This window comes from Thunnus albacares, chromosome 21 (genome assembly GCF_914725855.1).
Source record: "Thunnus albacares chromosome 21, fThuAlb1.1, whole genome shotgun sequence".
Taxonomy (NCBI): domain Eukaryota; kingdom Metazoa; phylum Chordata; class Actinopteri; order Scombriformes; family Scombridae; genus Thunnus; species Thunnus albacares.
This window is the reverse complement of record NC_058126.1, coordinates 3,553,157-3,573,694: the sequence shown is the minus strand read 5'-3', so window position 1 is coordinate 3,573,694 and position 20,538 is coordinate 3,553,157. Positions and strand designations below refer to the sequence as shown.

The following is a 20,538-nucleotide window of genomic DNA, read 5'->3' as shown; positions in this document are numbered from 1 at the left end:
TTTTGTGTTTCATAACATTATTAACTGAACATCTTTGGGTTTTCTGACTGTTATTTGAAGCAGTTTTTTTTTTTTTTACTAATTTGACATTTTATTAATAAAATGATTAATCAAAAAAAAAGAATATCCAACAGATTAATTGACAGTGAAAAGAGTCATTAGTTGCATCTCAGCCAATGTTAGTATCAATTCAAAAGAATTCTTGGAAAACCAAACTTCAAAAATGTGTTTTAATAGCAAAAATTTTTTGTTTTTTTTTTCTCACAAAGCTTGTACATAAAATCACACGATTGTCCACCAACGGCCACAACTAACGATTATTTTAATTATCCTTTAATCTGCTGATTGGTTTCTGTTAATAGATTCATGTTTTAGTCAATAAAACCAGAAATACAAAAAAAACCCGCCAAAGATATTATGTTTTCTATCATAGAAGACAAAGAAAAGCAGCAAACAGTAACAGCTCAGAAGATGGAATTAAGGATTGTTTTTTGCGACAAGTTGATGTTGAGTGTTCGAGTGACGCTGCTTTGTGAAAACGCTCCTGTTTGACAGACAGACAGTGATCTGGCACTCTGAGGAGTGTGCGGCTGGTTCAGTTCACACTGTAGAAAAAAAACACACACACACACACACACACACAATACGACAAAGTGTGTCTGCAGACCAGCGAACACACACACACACACACACACACACACACACAGAGACGAGCAGTAAAAACAGAGTCCAGTCAGTTGTGTGGATGCGGCTGGTGGAGGTTTTGGTCCCTGAATGTTGAATTTAAATGCCAGTTTTAAACAGAGTTGTGGGTTTGTCTCCTCTCACCGTTGAAACACTTTATAGATACATTTAAAAAAAACAAAAAACTAAAAAAAAAAAACAACAAGAGTCAGTTTGCAGTTGATCTGCACCTTCAGCTGAGGGAAGATTTATGAATCTGAGACTCCCGCCTCGAGAGAAGACGAAGATTTGTTGACAGAAGAAGAAAAAAAAAAGAAAAAAAAAAAAATCACACAAAGAAAAAAAAAAAGAAAAAAAAGAGAAAACAGATATGAAAAGTTTTTTTGTTGTTTTTTTTTTTTTTTTTTTTTAAAAAGACCATTTCGGCAAAAAGACAGCAACAAAATTCTGCTTCAACGTGTTCAAATATTCCCAGTATTCCTGAAGCTTTCTAGCATTTTGACAAGTCGTCTGGATTTCCTGAAGTGAAGGTGTGTTTGTTTGTTTGTTTGTGTCGGTGTGTAAGGCCTTTGTGTCGTTGATCCACAGGAGGTAGAATCAGAATCAGGCGATCTCCATCTCCCGCTCGATCCCGACGTACTTCAGAGCGTCAGCCTGACTGTACCTGTCACGCACACACACACACACACACACACACAGAAACACAGATAAACAACATATTTATCATCAGCTGCAACAGTTAGAGTCACTTCAGTCACAACTACAGAGACACAAGTGAAATATCTGCATTAATATTATTCAACATTAATCAAACAGCTCCAGTTTATTGTGGCTTAAAGTAAATTCTGCTATTATTGAACACCGAAACACGTGTAGAGCCTCTATGATAAGTTGATTATAATCAATAACTCGTTTCAGTCACTAAGCTCCATAAATGTGAGGAGTTGCATCTTTTCTTCATCATGTCAGATTTTAACACAAACATTGTTGGTTTTGGACTGTTGAATTGAAGACATTACTTCAGACAGAAGGGCATTTTTCTGATATTTTATAGACTTGTCAGTCGATAATAACCGTCAGATTCATTGATGATGAAAATAATTGTTAGTTTCAACCTTTGTTTTTAGTGTGTGTGGATTTGTGTGTCTGCCAATACACTCAAAAAAATCTCTAGACTGTCACGTGAACTGAAACAAAGACGTCTGAACAAAACTTTGAAGACAAATCCAAACATTAATTATTATTACTAGGGCTGCAGTCAACCAAAGAAAATCTACGACTGAAATCGTACATAATCAAATCTTCAACTAATGGGGGCGACGACGACAGAGTGCACCGTAAACTCGGCAGCCACATATTTCTCTGTTCTGTGTCTTCAGGTTATGCTAACCCATTGTTGCTAACTTTGAAGCTAACCCTCTTTACTTTTCCAGCATTTGGGAAAACAACTGACGTGACTTTTTAGCATTTATTAACTGACACATTGTAGTCTGTACTGTACATTTACTATCAGACTGACAACTTACTACTAACCTTTTCCTCTGCTGGACTCGTATCCACCGTCACTTCTCTGTCCCTCGCTCTTTCCCGCTCGCTACGCAAACATACTCCTTAACGGAGCCGCGCGACCAGTGGTTTCCCCGGCAACGACACAGCGGTTGACTCACGTACCGGAACAGCGCTGCTCAGAGACTCCCAAACGCTGTCGATTTCATTTTTTCATTCGGATATCAAATATTAGAAAATATTTTTTTTATATTTTTTGGCCTGGCGGGGGTTCTCGTTGTGTCATTATGGAGAAACACAGATTCAGTAAACGTTCAGTAACCGTTGAGAACAGTTAGACCCAGCAGTCTCCGTTAGGTTGGGCGAGTTCAAAGTTGTGAAAACAACGGGGGTGTTTTGAATACACCCCCGTTGTTTTCACAGGTAATTTGTTAGTCTGTCCCTCCCGCCGCAGGAAATAATGGATTAATCCTGGAAGGCTGTTGATGTAGCACTTTTCTCATTATGAAAGTAACACGGAGATTATTCGACCAATGAGAATTTAATCGGACGAGAGCATATCGACCAACTAATCGACCAGCAGACTACAGCCCTAATTATTACAGTTAAATAACTGGTTCATAGTTTCAGCTGCAGCCGTTTCTTCAAACTACTTCTCAAGTTAAACCTGCAGCTTCAGTTCAGAGTCAGTATGAATGAAGCTGGAAACAAAACATCACCAGTACCTCCGTGTACATGTGATCCATCAGAGAGAACCCAACTTCCCCTTTAAACATTGTTGTGTATATTTTTTTATCTCTCTTCATCATCAATCTACCTTATTAGCCCGAATATGAAACAATATTTTATTTGGAAAGTTACATGTGACGAACTGTAGGTCGTCTGATCAGAGATCCTCTCTGAATGAAGAGAGTAACGCTATAACACCGGCTCCAAACTGATGATAACGACATCTACGCTCGTTATTGTGCAACAAAACCATCGAGGGTAAAAAACCAAGAAGGATTTATCAAACCACCTGATCAACAAACATAAACATGTAGAAAAACAATATTTTCAACTGCTTTGCCTGCAGTGTCTCATCCTGGTTAAACTAATAACAGGAAAGCTGTTATCAGCTGACAACATGTGTAACATCAGACAAACATACAAAACTTATGGATGACGATTATTCATAATAAAGGTTGAGAAATGTGCAAATTACAGGAGTTTCCTGGAGAAACAAAATGGGAGCACAGCAGGGATGAAAATACGGGAGAAACTCAGGAGAAACAGGAGTGCTGGCAGGTCTGATCGGCTCCTACAGAGAATGTTGCATTATGGGTTGTTTGTAGCCTTAATGTTGCTAAGCTAGCCGGTTTCTTCCAGTCTGTTTATAGTGTAATTCTGATTCCAGACAGAGATGGTACGCAATAAAGCAATAAAGGAATTTATTTAGGTTTCAGGATAATAATCTCAGACACTGATGTTATTGGATAAAATAAAAACCTCTGAGTTGTTCCTGTTAGTTTATTAGAAATGAAGACAAACACATGAACGCCGTTACCTGTAGTCAAAGAACAGTTCCTCTCCGGTCTGGATGGCTCTCTTGGCGAAGATCCCGATCCTGTGATCCCCGTTCACCATCATCACTACGAAGAAACAGACAGACGAGTTACCACGGAGACGGAGACACGAGGTTCGGTAAAGCCGCTGGTTGCTCGGCAACATCTTCTTACCTTTTGCATAGCAGTTAGGATTGACAGAATGGTTAGCGAAGCGGATCTTGTTGCCTTTCCTTGTGGCATCAACAACAAAGTCTGGAGAGACAAAAAACAACAAACGTTAAAACCTGCGTTGTCTTTAACAGATTTAAATAATAATAAATAATAATAATAATAAAGGAAGTGATCTGCTCAGAGCTACATCTTCAACATCAACGCTGTGAGTTTCTCGTGTTTGTTAAGTTACCGTTGTTGAGGTTGAAGAGGAAGCTGCACATGTATTTATCGTAGACTTTCCCTCTGCGGTCTGCTTCATCCTGAGAGATAATCTGCAAAGACCAACGTCATGTTACACTTAATATTTCAAAAAGTTTTATATTTCATATTCATACTTTTCTACAGTTGAGAAGAGCTGATAGAGAAGTTCATGTACAAACACATAAAATGTCTCAAATTCTTACATTTTTAAAGTGTTTAATCCACGATTTAAGAGTTTTCCTGCACAGAGAATTTATTTGGGTAGTTCACCCGAACATATTCAATCAAAAATATTGATTTTTTTTTTTTGGATTTCTTTCATCAAAACTCTGTGGAAATGACACCAACAGACACATCACACAGACAGTAGTAGTGAAGGAACGGCAGCTGGGATGTGTTGATCTGAAATCCCTGCTTTTCTGAAGAGTTGAACATGTCGCCGTTGGGAAATAACAGCAGCGTATCGACGAGGAGCTGATGTGCTGAAAACATTGAGTTCAGGTATTTGGATGCTGCTCATTCACTGCCTGATGCTGCCTTCAGGATCAATCGTCTTTTAAAAAAAAAAAATGCAGGTTCAAGTGCAGCTGAACTCGTCAGAGTTTAAGCTCGTGAATACAAAGCTTCTGGTTCAACTCTCAAGTGTCAGAATCTGATCACCACCAATAAACTCTCAACGTCTTTGACAGACAGTTTTTATATAATCTGGATGAAGCAGGTCAGTCAGAGCGTCACGTACCTCTCCACAAAAACATATTCCATCAAAAACATTGATTTTTTTTTTTGCATTTCTTCCTGTCAAAACTCTAGAAACGCAGTCGAGAGTTAAGTGCAGCACACGTTGACTGTGTCGAAGGCGTCAAATCATCTGACACCAACAGACACGTCACACAGGCGGCAGTAGTGGTGAAGGAACGGCAGCTGGGATGTGTTGATCTGAGGTGGGAACGTGATGAAATCGCTGCTTTTCTGAAGAGTTGAACATGTCAACGTTGGGAAATAAGTATTACGAGGAGCTGATGTGCTGAAAACATTGAGTTTGGGTGAGTTGATGCTGCTCATTCACTGCCTGATGCTGCTGCATTTAGGAAACTGCAGGAACGGTGCGTTCAAGTGCAGCTGAACTCATAGAATTTAAGCTCGTGAACACAAAGCTTCTGTTCAACTCTCAAGTGTCTGATCACCACTAATAAACTCTCAACGTCTTTGACAGACAGTTTTTATATAATCTGGATGAAGCAGGTCAGTCAGAGCTTCACGTACCTCTCCACAGTATTCAGAGATGAACTCGTTCTTCTGGACCGGCTCTTTGATGAAGATGCCCCATCCCGCCACGTCTGACGGGGCCAGCAGCAGGTGCTGAGACGGGAAACATCAGAATGAGGTTGTGATGTGTTGATGCACAAAAACACACATGTATGTAGCGGATATGTTCAGTAAGATTGATGACTAAAAAAAGGTGTGAAAGTTACCTTTTTGGCTCCTCTCTGGATGGAGCAGTTCTTGCAGGAGACGTTCTTGCTGTCCCAGTGTTCTGCGGCGCCGCAGGTGAGGCAGAGGTCGGGGTCACACTCCCTGACCGCCAGGTAGCAGGGACACTGCTTGGTGTTGCACTGGGCTTTGCACCGACAACCTGGGAACCGGTTCTGACCTGCGGACACACAGCGGCACAGAAACAGTGACACAACATGAGACGCATATTATGAGAAACACACAAGAACAGCAAACTCTCCCGTTTCACAGGAAGTAATCTGAAGACGTCAATCTGATATCATTGACAAAAATGTATAATCTGATCCAAACTACTGAGTGTCAAGTGTCACACGGGGAGGTCACAGCAGGACATCAGAGAACACATTAGCAAGAACTGCAGTGACTCTTTTAGAGCTGCAACTGTTTGAATGTTCATTATCATTACAATTAACCTGATGAATATTTTCTCAATTAATCATTTGGTCACTTAATTATAAAAAGAAGTCGTTATAGTTTCCCCAGAGTTAAAGGCGACGTCCTCAGATGTCTTATTTTGTTCAACCAACAGTCCAAAACACAAAGTTATTGTTTACGATCATCTACAACAAAGACAAATCTTCACATTTGAGAAGCTAAAAATCAGCATTAAATCCTTTAAAAAGTCAAAACCTGTGAGTCAATTATCTAAATAGCTGCAGATTCATTTCTGTCAATAGACCAATCGATTAATCAACTAATCTTTGCAGCTCTAAACGCTTTACTGTGATACATGTCAACATATAATCTGGTTTCTCTATAATTTTGATTTGTTTTAATGAAATATCGCTGCAGCCTGAAGACTTTTATTCTGCGTTTTGACTGATGACACTTTTTTTTTTTCTGTATCTGTGTGTGAATCTTATCAATAACCTCCAGTGAAGTTGTGTTGGAGACGTTTAAACATTTACTTCAGTATCTGTTTTAAGTGTCTACGTGACCATTAAATCCTCTTTCTCCTGCAGATCTGTGTTCTCTTCCTGCAGCTATGAAAAGCAGTTTTGTTGTTGTCATGAAGATAAAGAAAACAAAGTAAAAGAAACCTGGTTACAAACATCGTTAAGCAGCATGTTTCCTTCCGTCTTTCATCGTCTCCATGATGATGATGATGATAATAATGATGATAATAATAATAATAATAATAATAATAATAATAATAATAATAATAATAATAATAATAATAATAATAATAATAATAATAATAATAAAAAAAGGTAAATGTGTGTTTCTTACACTCAGAGCTGCACTGGCAAAATTTCTCACAGAAGTTTTGAGCGGTGACGCAGGGACAGGAGGAGTCGCAGGGCTGCCGCGGGTGGTCACATGGCTGGTAGTTATACACGTGATTGGACGAGCCGTCTGTAAGGAGATGGAAATATCATGCAAATACAAACTTGAAGTCTTATTTCTCTTCTATCTTATAAAACAGTTGAGTCCAAACAACAACAAAACAAACTGTAACTGAGTATGAATTTAAGTGTATTTAGTGGTTCCATTAGCACGTCTACACGTCTGTTTCCTTTCATGTTCAGGTTGACGTGACCTCTGACCTTTCTTCAGCTGGATCTTCCTGCAGTGAGTGGCCCACAGTCTGTGTTTCCTCTTCTTCTTTCTCGGTGGCGTGTCCTCGTCTTCAGTGGGAGCGCGAGCGATGATGCTCGACTCCTTGACCCTGAACTCGTAAACCTGCAGGACGAAGTCGAGACGACGTCAGGAAGAGTTTAATCTATAGTAGAGCTTATTATCAATTAATCTGCTGATTATTTTTTCAATAAATCATTTTGTCTATAATTTCATCAGAGCTCATAGTGACATCTTGTCTTGTTTTATTCAATCAACTCTAAAATATTCACTTTATCATCATTTATGACAGAAAAATGTCAAATCCTCAAATTCAGGAAGCTGCAACCAGAATTTTTTTTGTGTTTTTGCTCAAAAAAAAAAAATGTCTAAAACGATTAATCAGTTATTAAAATAGTTGCTGATTAATTTCCTGTTGATAAACTAATTGATGAATGATTGTAGCTCTAGTCTGAAGACGACTCCTGGTTGTAGCACCTCACCTGCAAACCCTCATATAAGACTAATGTATGTAAAGGTTTTAACTCCATAAAGCTCTTCTACCTGTTAAATAGTCATCGAATGAAAAATGAAAGGTTACACTCTTAAAAACATTTAACTTTACAGCTTCCAGTTTTAACAGACCAGCTGATCTCTTGCTAGTTTGGTTCTCCGTCGACATTCTACTTTTAAATGATCCTGTGTTTCAGATTTTTATGAAATGATGCATTTCTTCAGATTACAACAGAAGTCATTGTTTGCACCTGTTATAACTGATAAACATAAGATTCTGCTGGATGAGTTTAAATCCTCTGCAACACTTTCACACCCAGACTGTGGAGGTCACATAGAAGTGGTACGCTGATGTTATTTTATTCCTAAAAAACCAGTCAGAACCAGTTTAACACTAATGTTTTAAGACTGAATAATTCCCACATTTAAATACCTTCATCTGTCGCAGAGAGAGAATCCGTGTTTTCATCTGAGTCACTGTAAATGTGTTCAGTTCTCTGCACAACACAAATCTGCCTGTGGATTAGTTTATAGTTTTAACTTTAAGTTTATGTTTAAAGTACAGAATGTTTTAGTATTAAGAGAAGTTTTATCTTTGGCAGTTAAATCTGGTTCTTAAACTTTTAACCCTGCTAGATGACAAAATTTCTGTATAACGCATACAAACCTTTAAACAAGATTAAAGTCGTGTTCACATATAAATAATCCGGACATTGTCCAGAGTTTCACACATGTAGCACTCTGTCTGGTTCAGGTGAGGCGTGCAGGAGGCAAAAAGTACGCTGCAGTTGTGATTTAGTGTTTTTAAGCTTTTCAGCAGAAATAAAACAGCTTTTATCTTACGAGAAATCACAGGAAGTCCTCTCTCCCATTAAAGCTAGCTTCACAGTGAAGCTGCTTAAAGTCCGTTTGACTGTTTCAGACATTTGTGTTCACACATGCAGCTCCTCAGGGTCTCCGGATAACTTGCAGGGTTGCGGTTCATGTGTGAGACAATCAAACATCCAGTCAGGACTCAGCTCTCACCTGTCTGCAGGTCTTGGTGCCTATGAGCCGTGCGATGGCGCAGTAGTTGTCGTAGTACGTCCCGATGAGAACCCTGAACAGAGAGGCCTCGGCTCCGCTCCAGTCCACCGCCTCGGCTTCACCAGTCAGCTTCATCTTCACTGGAGTCTGGCAGCGCGAGTTTCCCTCTGCACAGATATACAACATGACCACCGCTGTTACCAGAGAGCAACAACAACAACAAAGGGAATCGATCATTTTGCTTTAGAGACTCGTATTTTATTTTTTTAAGTTTGTACCCGAGCTGCTGGTGTTGTCGTCCTTCTTGTCGTCATCGTCTTTGTCGTTGTCCCGCTCGTCGTCTTTGCTGCCCTCGCGGTCGCTGTCTGTGTCTTTGGTTTCCGAGGAAACGGTTGGCGTGCTGGGCCGGCTGTTGCTGTTCGGCAGTCGTCCGCGGCGGCGGCCCACCATGCGCTTGGAGGGCGTCTTGGCTCGCTCTGCAACTACACCTGCAGGGTATTCCCTCACCATCCCATCCTGAGAAACAACAGCACAACACTGTCACAAATAAAAACAATCCCTGCTGGCTGTCAGTGTTTATTTCTCTCTCTTTAGTGTTTGAAAAAGTACAAGAAGAGCTCAAAAAGAAATAAAAACCATGAACGCTGCCGTGAAAGCTTCAGGTATTAGTGAACTCACCTGCACCAGGTACATGTAGCAGTCGATGCCGCAGGGTTTACTGTCCACCAGGTTCTCCAAGTTCTTGCGCTTATACGTGTTTGGAGTTGCATGGAAAGCTAAAGGAAGGAACACAAGGAGGAGGACAGTGTTTAGAGAAGATGCAGCTGGTTGGACGTGTCAAAGTCTGACGTTTATTTTAAGGTCATCAGACGACTTTCAGTTTAAACTTGACGGAACAAATTTAAACCTTAAAGCTGCCAGTTAAAACCACATCACAACTTTAAACTGCTACACATTTTGAGCTAATATGATGGAAATGTTATCTTTATTGTTTGGTTTTCTGTCAGTACGTCCGGCTGCTTGAGGAGTGTGTGTGTGTGTGTGTGTGTGTGTGTGTGTGTGTGTGAGTGTGTGTGTGTGTACTAACGGTGGAGGAAGCAGTCGTATTTGAAGCAGCGTCTGCAGAACAGTGTGTGGAAGGAGTGCAGGCTCTGCTCTCGCTGCACGGAGCGAGCGTTGGGGCCGTCGATGTTCGGCGTGCATTCGGGGGGCAGCGCGCCCGGCAGCTGCTGCTCCGTCAGCTCCTTGTACCTGAAAAAACAAAAACACACACAGAAATCAGAGCTGCTGCAGTCATGAGTCATGAGCTGAGACACACGTGGCTGAACAATACTGGGTTTTTGACGCCAATCTGATAAGTTGAAAGACAATACGATATATGAGCCATAATGAGTTGCATGAACACAAAACACTTTGGCAACGATCGCTGAAAATCGTTATTAAAGAATTGTGACAAAGATCAAGTGAAGCAAAAAGGTTCATTATCAAAGACGACATTAACAGTTAACATTTATCATTGATTATTTCCATAATACCTACAAATAAAAGTGTAAATATGACAAAATATATTAAACCTGATTTGTGAATAGAGGTGTAAATATCAAGCATCAACCTCCGGGGCTGTAAAATGAAGCCAAAAACTGCAGTTCCTTGAATGGCCACTCGAGGCTCCAAAAGTGAGTCAATCCTCATAGACCTCCATGTTAAAATGTCCAACTTTACAGCAGAAATAAACTTGTTTACAGCCTGGTACAAACAACGGTTTTGGTCTCTGTAGCTAATTTCCTCTTTCATGACAACTGTACGGGGGGTGATTCTTTTTATAACTCACTCATTTAAGTTTTATTAAGCCGTAATGAATAATGAAGGACATGGCTGCTTTGAGTGACAGGTCCACCAGCCACTAGGTGGCTTGTTTCAGCCATTCGGCCCCGCCTCTTTGCCTATTTTTGATTGGCTGGGAGTTAGGCAGAGTCACGCGCTGCCAAGATGGCGACGGCCGGATTTGTTTCTTTAAGAGAAATGCTTCCATGTTTGTCCTCGGTTCTGGTGGCCAGTTTAGGTGTATTTGGATTCAATCAAAGTCACAATGGGCTGTGTCATTTAATGCTATGCTACTCAATTGATTTTATCTCACCATTACCATGACAACGCTAGCACATGCACGCACAAACAAAACCCACTAACTTCTCTTTCAGCTCCTCAGTGGAGCCCTTGTCGGGGAACATGGAGGAGATGGCTTCAAAGATTTTGTCAGAAGGAAACTTCTTGGTGCTGTCGTTGCTGGTTCGACCTGCAGAGACACACGCACACACGCACACACACACACGAACACACACACACACACACACACACACGCACACACTTTCCATCAGGGCACAAAACTAACTAACACGGTTTTTATTAACTGAAACAAAAGCTTCTGAAATGTTGTTCAGCCATGAAGGAAACTGCAGAATATACAAATAATCTTTAACCCTTCATGTTTCATCAACATCAGGCCAGAGGTTTGACAGTTATATCATTTTAAACTTTGACCTTAAATATAGTTCCCTTATCAGGTGACCTGTGTGATTTGTTAAACTTGTGTAAAAGTGCAGATGATTGGACGCAGTTTCAACTGTAATCTTTCCTGCCAAATTCACTGTGTGAGGGACAAGAAAACAGAAAATAAAGGAGGTATTAAAAAGTTTTCTCCAGATTTTACGTGATACTCTGCAGGAATAAATGAATAAAAAAAATGTTGCATCCATTGTTGGGAGTGCAAAGACAGTCCTAAAGCTGCAGGAAACACAACGTGCTCAGTTTAGTAGCTGCACAGAATAACGAGGTGAATCTGACTGAAGCCTGTCGGTCTGGACACACCGAGACGTTAGCAAGCGACGCGGAGGAACAGCTGGTGAAGAGGCAGGTTGGCTTCATCTGACCCTACAAAGACTGATGTACTTACTCTCGTTGTTGATGAGGCCATCCTTGCGGGGGTCCTCTGGGTGCTCTTTGCCGTCGCACAGCTCCATCTTGTCCACCTTGAAGTCCTGTTCTTCCTCCTCCTCATCGTCCTCGTTGTCGCTGTACTGTGCCAGAGCGCTGACCAACTCCACGAAGATCTCGTCGTTGATGAAGCCGCACTCTACGAAACACAAGACGCGCAGAAAACGTCTGACGGTTACGACTTACAACACTTAGAAAAATAAAGAAATACAAAGCAACATCTCTAGTTTTAAGAGCCACAAACTCTTGAGTTGAACTTTTACCTCGTTATCTCTGAGGATAAAATGATCAAACATTTGTAAACATTTGTCATCGTATTATAAACTGCTGTGCTGTGTTCAAGTGTCTCATAAGTTTTGAAACTCTTGAATCTATTACTCAAACTGGACCTTCTGAGTCACTCTCCACATCCTCACCAGTCCTTCAGTACTGACGGAAAACACCCACAACGCTACACCTCCCTTGCATATTTTTAAACACGGCGCTATTTTCAGTCAGAGATATTGATACAGGATGCTCAAGAGTGCAGAAAGAACATTTCGAGTGCAGCTACAGGCTCCGTTTACCGCCGCCGAGCCTCACCTCTGTCTCCGTGGACTTTGCCGTCATAGTTCTTGATGAGCTCTTCTATGAAAGTGCCGTCCTGGTCCAGGATCTCGTCTCCCATGTAGGGGATGTTATGGAGCACCGTCTCATCCTCCACCTAATGCCAACAATTTAAAAAAAAACAAAACATTACAAAACGACACATCATCACAACCGGATGCAAAAAGTAACATTTTACTGTAGGTTTTTCTGATTCGCACCATGAAGTTTTGCTGCAGCGGTGACCAGGAGTACATGACCGGGACCGAGGCCACAGCGTTGAGGGTCTTCAGGGGGATCACCTGCCTCGGGAACTCGGAGAAGCCGCTGTCCACCGTGCACTGCGACGGACAGCAGGGAACAGGAACACTCAGAACACCCTTTTAAACACTTCTGACAAAACACTTTATAGACACGACGGGTCACCGAACACGATGTCGATCAATCCACTGACCTCTCGGGTTCCTCTTAGGGAGCCGACAGACGTCATGATGTGAACAGGCTGGATTCTCCTGGTCTTCCATTCCTGGTTCAAAATGTCGGTCCGCTCCATGATTTTCTGACGGTTGGTGTTGAACATGCTCTGAAAGAGTTCAAGGAAACTTTAATCAACAACAAAAAAATTTTAAGGAGGAACTGATGGGAGCGGAGTGCCAACATTTCACAGACTTTGTTCAGTCTTCCAGCCGTTTTGGCAGATGAAACTTTATTTGAGTTTCCCTTTTAAAACGCTGTAAAAACAGTGACATCACCAATAAAAGATGCATCACCAGTATAAGTGACAGAGAACATTACTGGAATGTTAAGTGGTCTCTATATCTGACAGTGATTTAAAGAATTTCCAGTAGCTGTGGCTGCTGGTCTCCTCTCCGTCTGGATAAATTAACAACATTTTATGTTCTTTTATATGAACATTTCTCATAAATCAAAAGGCTGAATTAAAGACTCCCCCGGTGCATCTAAAGCTTTTCTTCAACTGCCTGAACAGCAGAGACAATTTAAACAAACCATTACAGAGACAAAGTGCTGCTGAAGTGAGGGTTAGAAGCCTTTATGAACCTAAATCAAGGTCAATATGACTTTGAACTTCAGCTTTTAAACCAACATGAGAAGCCTTTACTTGATCAGAAACATCTACAACACCATGACAACTGAAACTTCCTCTACTACACTGACCCTGTGGTGAAAGTTGTTTTTCTCAAAGTCTAAATCTCAATGTGGTTATTTTTAACTGCTGTTTTGTCAGTTTTACACAAGGGAACAGTGAGAAGCTGAAGGAGTTTACAGCAGCTTGGACAAATATCCGATTCAGTTAGTTTATAAGAGTAGTGTGGGTCAGTGTTGTCATACAAACAGGGAGACAACAAAAGACAAACTAACAAACAGCCTCCTGTCTTCTAAAAGCAAACGTCTCTTCTGCAATTCTGCCAAACACCAAACACAACCAAGAACCTAATAAACATTTTACCTTCTTTTTTTCCCCGATGACACTTCCTGGTATTTTTGCACTGTGTTTAATGCTATAAATGATCGTTAGTCCTCTGCCAGCCTCCGTTAACATGCACCAGCCCCTCAGCTGATTTCTCTGAACATGTGCACGGAGTGAACGTCTTGTAAACGTGTGTGTGTGTGTGTGTGTGTGTGTGTGAACAAACCTTGACCTCGTCGGCCCGTCTGAAGCGTTTGAGCTGCCGAAGCCTCATGTACTCAGACTTCACTCTCCTCTTCCAGCAGGCAGGACCCTTTTCCGAACGCTTCCCAGTCAGCACCATGATCACCCTGCAGTCAAACACAAGGAGCGTCTTCACACAGTTTTCATAATCAATGTCGTCACAACTGATATCGTCACACTTTTACGAGACATTGAGGCCTAATAAAAGTCTGCTGATCATCTCCAGCTTGTGCCTGTCGAGTAACTGCTGCCTTAAACCTGCGTTCTCTCTAACGGCCAGCAGGGGGCGACTCCACTGGCTCCAAAAAGAAGTCCGATTGTTTGGAAGTCTATGAGAGAATGACTCGACTTCTTATTTGATTTATTACCTCAGTAAACATTTTCCTCACGAGTTTATTGTCTCAATCGCTAGTTTCAAGTCTTCTTCAATACAACATGATGTTCATTTTATAAATTGTGGTCCCCATTTAGAGTAAAATAGACGATAAAGCAGCGTACGCGTTAGGGCGTGCTACATTGTGATTGACAAGTCGCTACCACAGCGGTGCATGAGGTGCTGTAGATGGAGCTCCTCCCCAGCTCCACGCTCTTGTCCAAATATGGTCACTTCTGGCTCCAAACAAACCCCAAGATGGTGACGTTCAAAATGCCAAACTCAAGGTTTCGAAACAGGAGCCCATAAACCGATGGGTGACGTTACAGTGGCTACGTCCGTTATTTTTATACAGTTTATGTTTGATCCTTTTGTATTTATGATTATAGTGCAGTAACAGATAAGCTGGTCTTCCCATCAAGAACCAGACAGACTTTGCTGTTCAATAACCTGCAAGGTTTTTCACTTACTGTGTTTTCTGAAGACATGTCTCCAATCTTCAAAGCCTTTTCTGTTGGGCTGGTACAAACTATATATATACACTGTATATATTAACTTCTGCTGCACAGTGAAGTAGATATTAAATCCCTTTTGCAAGAAGTGAAGCCATTTCTCAAACCAATACGCGTCTACTTTTTTTGTAGAACACATCACCAAAACACAATGTTTTATTATCATTTTTGTTCATTTATCTATATTAATCTCACTATATATGAAAATATAAAATCATGTGTTCTTGCAACATACGAGGAGATACAGTACGTCATTTATCTAGTTTAGGAAAGAGTACAGACTATAAAACAGTGGCTTTAAAGTGGGAGAAAACTGGTTTATATCTGTGACTCGGACGCAATAATCAATCTTCAAATCGTGGGGGTAAAAACAATGTTATACAGGTATAAACTGATTTCTGACACTGATACATAATCAGCAACTTTCTTTTATGGAAGGAAAAAGTACCTCATAAATTGAGTAATAAATGTTCATCACATCAGAAAGGATAGTAACGTCATGGGAAGTGAAACTGCGGTTGTCATTTTAAGAAACGTCGCCTCCATGAAATGTTGTAGCTGCAGGTTTTAGACGGTGTTCAGGAACTTTTCTTATTAATAATCCTATAAAATCTCCCCCTCACCTCCCCCCCACCCCCACGCCGAGAGACACACAGCAACAACTCATCTACAACTACAGCTTCAACTCAGCTCTCATTCCTGTGGAGGACGGTTCAGGTGCAAGTGACGGGATTCCCCAAAACCTCTTTGCAAGATCTGTTGTTCACTTGGAGGGGGGGGGGGGGGTATAGAACAGGAAACTTTCTCTACTCTTTATGAATTGCAACAGTCTTCTTGTCCATGTGTGATATCCATCTGTCACCCCGGCAGTCAGCGCCTGTCGCTGCCTACCGGCCCGGCTGGTCTGACTGAATGTCACACTTCTGATCAGACATGTCAGACGGCTGTCATGGAGACATGCTGCTGCAGTCTCAGTTAGAAATGTGGGGGACTGAGTACACCTATTAATATTTAGCACATCCTCACTGATATGAATGGAGCAGAGAAAATATTAGAAACAGCTCACCATATAATTCAACAGCCTTCAAAATTACCGCACTAAATACGCTTTTGACATCACAACTCCCACTACGGCTGTATTCACTGCAAGGCCGTAGTTTTAGATTGCATCAGCTCCGTGTACATAAAAAAAAAAATATGTAACTGAGTGTGTATGAGCCTCTTTATCAACATGTGGCTGTTTGACATGACTTCAAACTGATATGGTGAAACAAAGAGGTGCCTCGGTTATAAACCAGCACCAGAAATGACTCCATAGTTGACTCCAGTTCATATGATGTTGTGAATAATACAATAAAGTACATTTACCCAACAACTGTTCTTGTACTTTACTTGAGTATTTCCATGTGATGCTACTTTCTACATTTCAGAGGGAAATATTGTACTTTCTACTCCACTACATTTATTTGACAGCTTTAGTTACTTTTCAGATGAAGATTTGACACAATGGATAATAAAACAAGCTTTTAAAATACAACACATTGTTAAAGATGAAACCAGTGGTTTCCAACCTTTTTGGCTTTTGACGTCTTACAAAAAGCAGTGTGTAGTCGGGGTCACATTTCACATGTCTATGAGTTGTTAACAGCTCCACCAAATAGTGATTTTTCCCTCTAAACTTCTCACATGCTTTCATTTCAATAAATGTTCAAATGATCCAATATTTCAGCAAAAATCAAAGATTAGAGGAAAAAGTCCAAAAATTGAAAACAGATTTGTGTATCAGAACTTTGTTTTTTCTTCTTTCCTCTCCCATTAATCATCTCACGACCCCTCAGATTTATCTGATGACCCTTTGGAGGGGCAAAGTAGTTCAAACAAGGATCTAAATACTTCTTCCACCACTGGTTGAATATATGGCACGTAGACAAACAAACAGAGGGATCTTTGATTAAGTGACCAACAGCGTGTCTTGTTGATGGTGAAAACACCTCCCAGTTAAGTGTCCTGGTTTGATTTAGAGAATACACATCATCCAGAGTGCTGTTCTCTGCCTCTCCCTCTTTATCTAAATACACTCTAGCAGACAACCAGAGACATGTCAAGCAATAACAGGAAACAGCCAAGTTCATTAACGACATATCTGGATATACAAGGATGTGAATTAATCTAGATAAGGACTGCTTCCACCTGCTTTCAGGACCAGTTAGCTTCAAATAACAATAGTAAGGAGAGCTTACTCCACCTTTATTTAACATCTGGAAGTCAAATGTAAACATAATTTTAGAAATGGAAAGAATACTTTATAAAATCAGTAAACAAGAACTGTGATATTTGAAACTGGTATAAATGGATTAAATATGAGGTTCACAATTACATAACATTGAAGGATTTATTGTAAAAGGAAGCAGATGGTGAGCTATAAAATAAGGATTCAGCCTTGAAGAGTTAAAGATGTAATCAAATCAATGTTAAATATAAGGACCAAAGGATTATTTGACATTGATAAATGAGTTAATCAATGAGGTATTTGTATGTGTGTGTATATAATATATATATATATATATATATATATATATATAAAAAAGAGGTATGCAAGTGTACTGTTTTTACCATGTACCATGGGCAAACTGTCAGCCCTGCCAGCCATTTTCACCACCATCATTATCGTTGTTTCAGGCGACATCAAACACTTCACAGCTCTCCCACCTTCGTTAGCAGTTTTATTTTTATTTAGCCACAAAGACGGAGCTTTCTACCGGTCAGACAGAGACAGAATAACCACCAAGAACCAGGTTCCTGTCTGTCCGGCTCCTCTGGCCATGACTGTCTATATCAACATAGTCGTCAACCCACTGCAGTGTGGCTAATTAACAGGTGTTTAGTTGTAATGTTAACAGAGAATGCTGCATTTTACCAACCTGACAAACTCCCTGGGTTGAGATCAAACATACTACGTTCTTCCTCACGGCTCAGATTCAGCTCTGCTGGTTTTTGTTAGTGATTATGTGGAGCAGGTGTTAGTTAGCGCTTCTGGCCTGTAAGAGCCCAGTAGAACTGTTATGTTCTGTGTGCGTTTTACTAATTTCTCTGCCTTTTAAAAAGATTACTTTAACTGTTAATACCCAGCAGATAAAACTTGCAACACAATTCTTGCACTCCAGAAATCAATCGATCAATTTCATCACGAAAAATGTATTAATTTTCAATATATGAATGGGTGTGTAGAATCTAAAAAGACACTGAGCTGCATTCAAAGTCATTTTTTGGTGGGCGGGGGGTTCTTATGCAGAGTCCAACAAAGCTGCAATAAACAGGCCACTGTTAAGTGAATAAAATGTGAGGTAATTTAACTATATTTTAGCGCTAATAGTGTGATCTCAGGAAATGTTGGTTATTGCGATAATACTGCTTACTGTGATATCACTATAGGTCATTCTTTTCAAACCTGAAAACTAAAGTTGACTAGGCTCTTCTGTTAGGGCCCCTCAGTTGTTGAAAGACCTGCTAACACATTGTCTTCTTTTAAGTCACTTTTAAAAACTCACTGTTTTAGACTAACTTTTTAAAAAATATATATATATTACTGTTTATTTTATTATATTTCAGTGTATTTTATTATGATTTATTAACCCTTTGCTTCTCTTTATAAAATAGTATGTAAAACACTTTATAACTTGTTTTGAAAAGTGTTATATAAAGGTATTCTTCTTATCATTATTATTATTATTATTATTAACATCCATAACAATCATAGCATGAAAATGTGATACTGACAAAACCCTAATATACACATGTGTGTGTGTATGTATATCCTCCATCATAACACCTCATTTTTTTCATTTCTTTATTTTTCTTTCATTTTTTATGAATGCCATCATATGAAATCAAATGTAAATTACGTAAAATGCACTCTTAGCTGTCGATAGCTTGCCGGTGTCGTACCAAGTTTGTATCCCCTCATAAGTGTGTTTCTCCCGGCATAAAAACGACTTCACCATGGTCCAAGTTGAAATGAAGAGTGGCTCTTCCAGCATCCATTTTTAAATTTAAAGAAATGCGTAAGAACTACGCTTAAAAAAGTTAGTATCTCTTTACGAAGGGGAACAATTCTGACAGGGATACAAAATTTGGCACGACACCCCCGGCGAGCTAGCTAACAGTTGGTTAGTTAACAAAGATTGAGACGTCCGCAAAGCATCAAGAGCTGAATATTAAAGACACCAACACTGACACCTCGTCTTACCTGTACAGGTGGCTCCGTCCTCATTCAACGGGGTGATTCGAGATCGATACGACAAACACGGGCAAAGTCGTCCTTTGTGTTGGGGATTAGCACAGCTAGCTGGACGGTTAGCTCGGTGGCTAACTAGCGGTTAGCTCCGGAGGAGGGAGTGATTCTCTACGCGACGCCGGCTTTACGCACACGGAGTCGGCACACAGACCAACCAGCCGTCCCCTCCTTCTAGACACGGCTTTACCACTAAAGACACCGTGTTTACAGGTGGGATTCACACTGGTTATTTCCACCACTGCCTTGTAAACGATTTGTCCGGCTTCAATGTTTCCGCCTCGGCACGGCCGCGGTTCAAACTGCTCTCTCACTCACCGCCCACTACGGCTGCAGCAGATTCAAGAGGCGCCAAACGTTTGGGCCAATCACATCAGCCGACGTTAGGGATTCTCAGTGTCGTGGCACACGATTGGTCAGATTGTGTCACAGTGTTAGCCAATGAGATTTAGCAGTGCGCCGGGGGCCCTGCAGCGGGGACATGTGGACAGGTTCCCTTTGTTCTCTCTCATGTCAGCGGAATAAAACACACACAAAAACACACAAAACAGCGCGTTTGACAGCTAAATTGTTAATGACTATTCTTAACCATTAATTTTCCACCAGTGTCAGTGACGCGTGTCAGTTGTCACATTCGTATTAGTGAGCTAAAAACAACCAGGTTTCAGGAAAATATTGTGCCGAATTATCAATTAAGTAAGACCTCTGTTATCGCTGGATCTGGGTTTTCTTTAGTTAACATCCCCCTCCACTCAAAAATGTGTTTTTCCTCTTGTTCCCACAGCTGAATGTTTGATTTTCTCTGTGCAGAATGATGTGTGTGCAGAGTTTGTTTTCATATTCATCTGCTGAAAGTGGAAAGTTTCTCTGTGAACCCTGAAAATCAGATTTTGAGGAGTGGGCATACCAGCAGGATTTGTGACATAACAGCTAATTTGGAGCTAATCTTGGATCAATATTCAATATACACAAGTGTGATGTGGAAACATGAAGTCTCCAGTGCACAAACACTGAGAATTGACTTAACAGTGAAGTAGGAGACATCTTGAGGTCCCAAACAAACACTCATAAAACAAATGGAAAACGAAACAGCACATGACACAATAATACATAACACAACAATGACACAACAAACAACCAAACAAACAAGAAACTGAGAAACAAAAAAACAGATGCGTTACAACCTTAGACTAGACATAAGAAAAAAGATCAATCTGTAAAGGAACAGTGATAGCACTACTGAAAACAGACAATTTGTTTTAAGAGGAGAAAACAAAACATTTTTAAATAAGCCAAATTATGACGTATATATTTTCAGGTAACTTATTCTTCCAATCAGAAGGAGCCTGAATCAT

The 20,538-nt window shown here is 40.5% G+C and overlaps 1 protein-coding gene across 1 annotated transcript; it reads right to left on the bottom strand.

The window, feature by feature from the left end:
• Positions 1-216: 216 nt before the first annotated feature.
• On the bottom strand, positions 217-19,522 carry ezh2 (enhancer of zeste 2 polycomb repressive complex 2 subunit). The gene is made up of 19 exons (XM_044338815.1): positions 19,139-19,522; positions 13,991-14,114; positions 12,790-12,918; positions 12,557-12,676; positions 12,333-12,453; positions 11,710-11,889; positions 10,947-11,052; positions 9,847-10,010; positions 9,438-9,535; positions 9,038-9,275; positions 8,760-8,926; positions 7,211-7,346; positions 6,894-7,019; positions 5,624-5,802; positions 5,415-5,510; positions 4,141-4,222; positions 3,909-3,989; positions 3,737-3,821; positions 217-1,348 (listed from the first exon to the last, which is right to left on the bottom strand). Exons 2-19 carry the CDS (start codon positions 14,105-14,107, stop codon positions 1,288-1,290), a joined length of 2,286 nt encoding a protein of 761 aa, XP_044194750.1. The 5' UTR covers positions 14,108-14,114; positions 19,139-19,522; the 3' UTR covers positions 217-1,287.
• Positions 19,523-20,538: the final 1,016 nt, after the last annotated feature.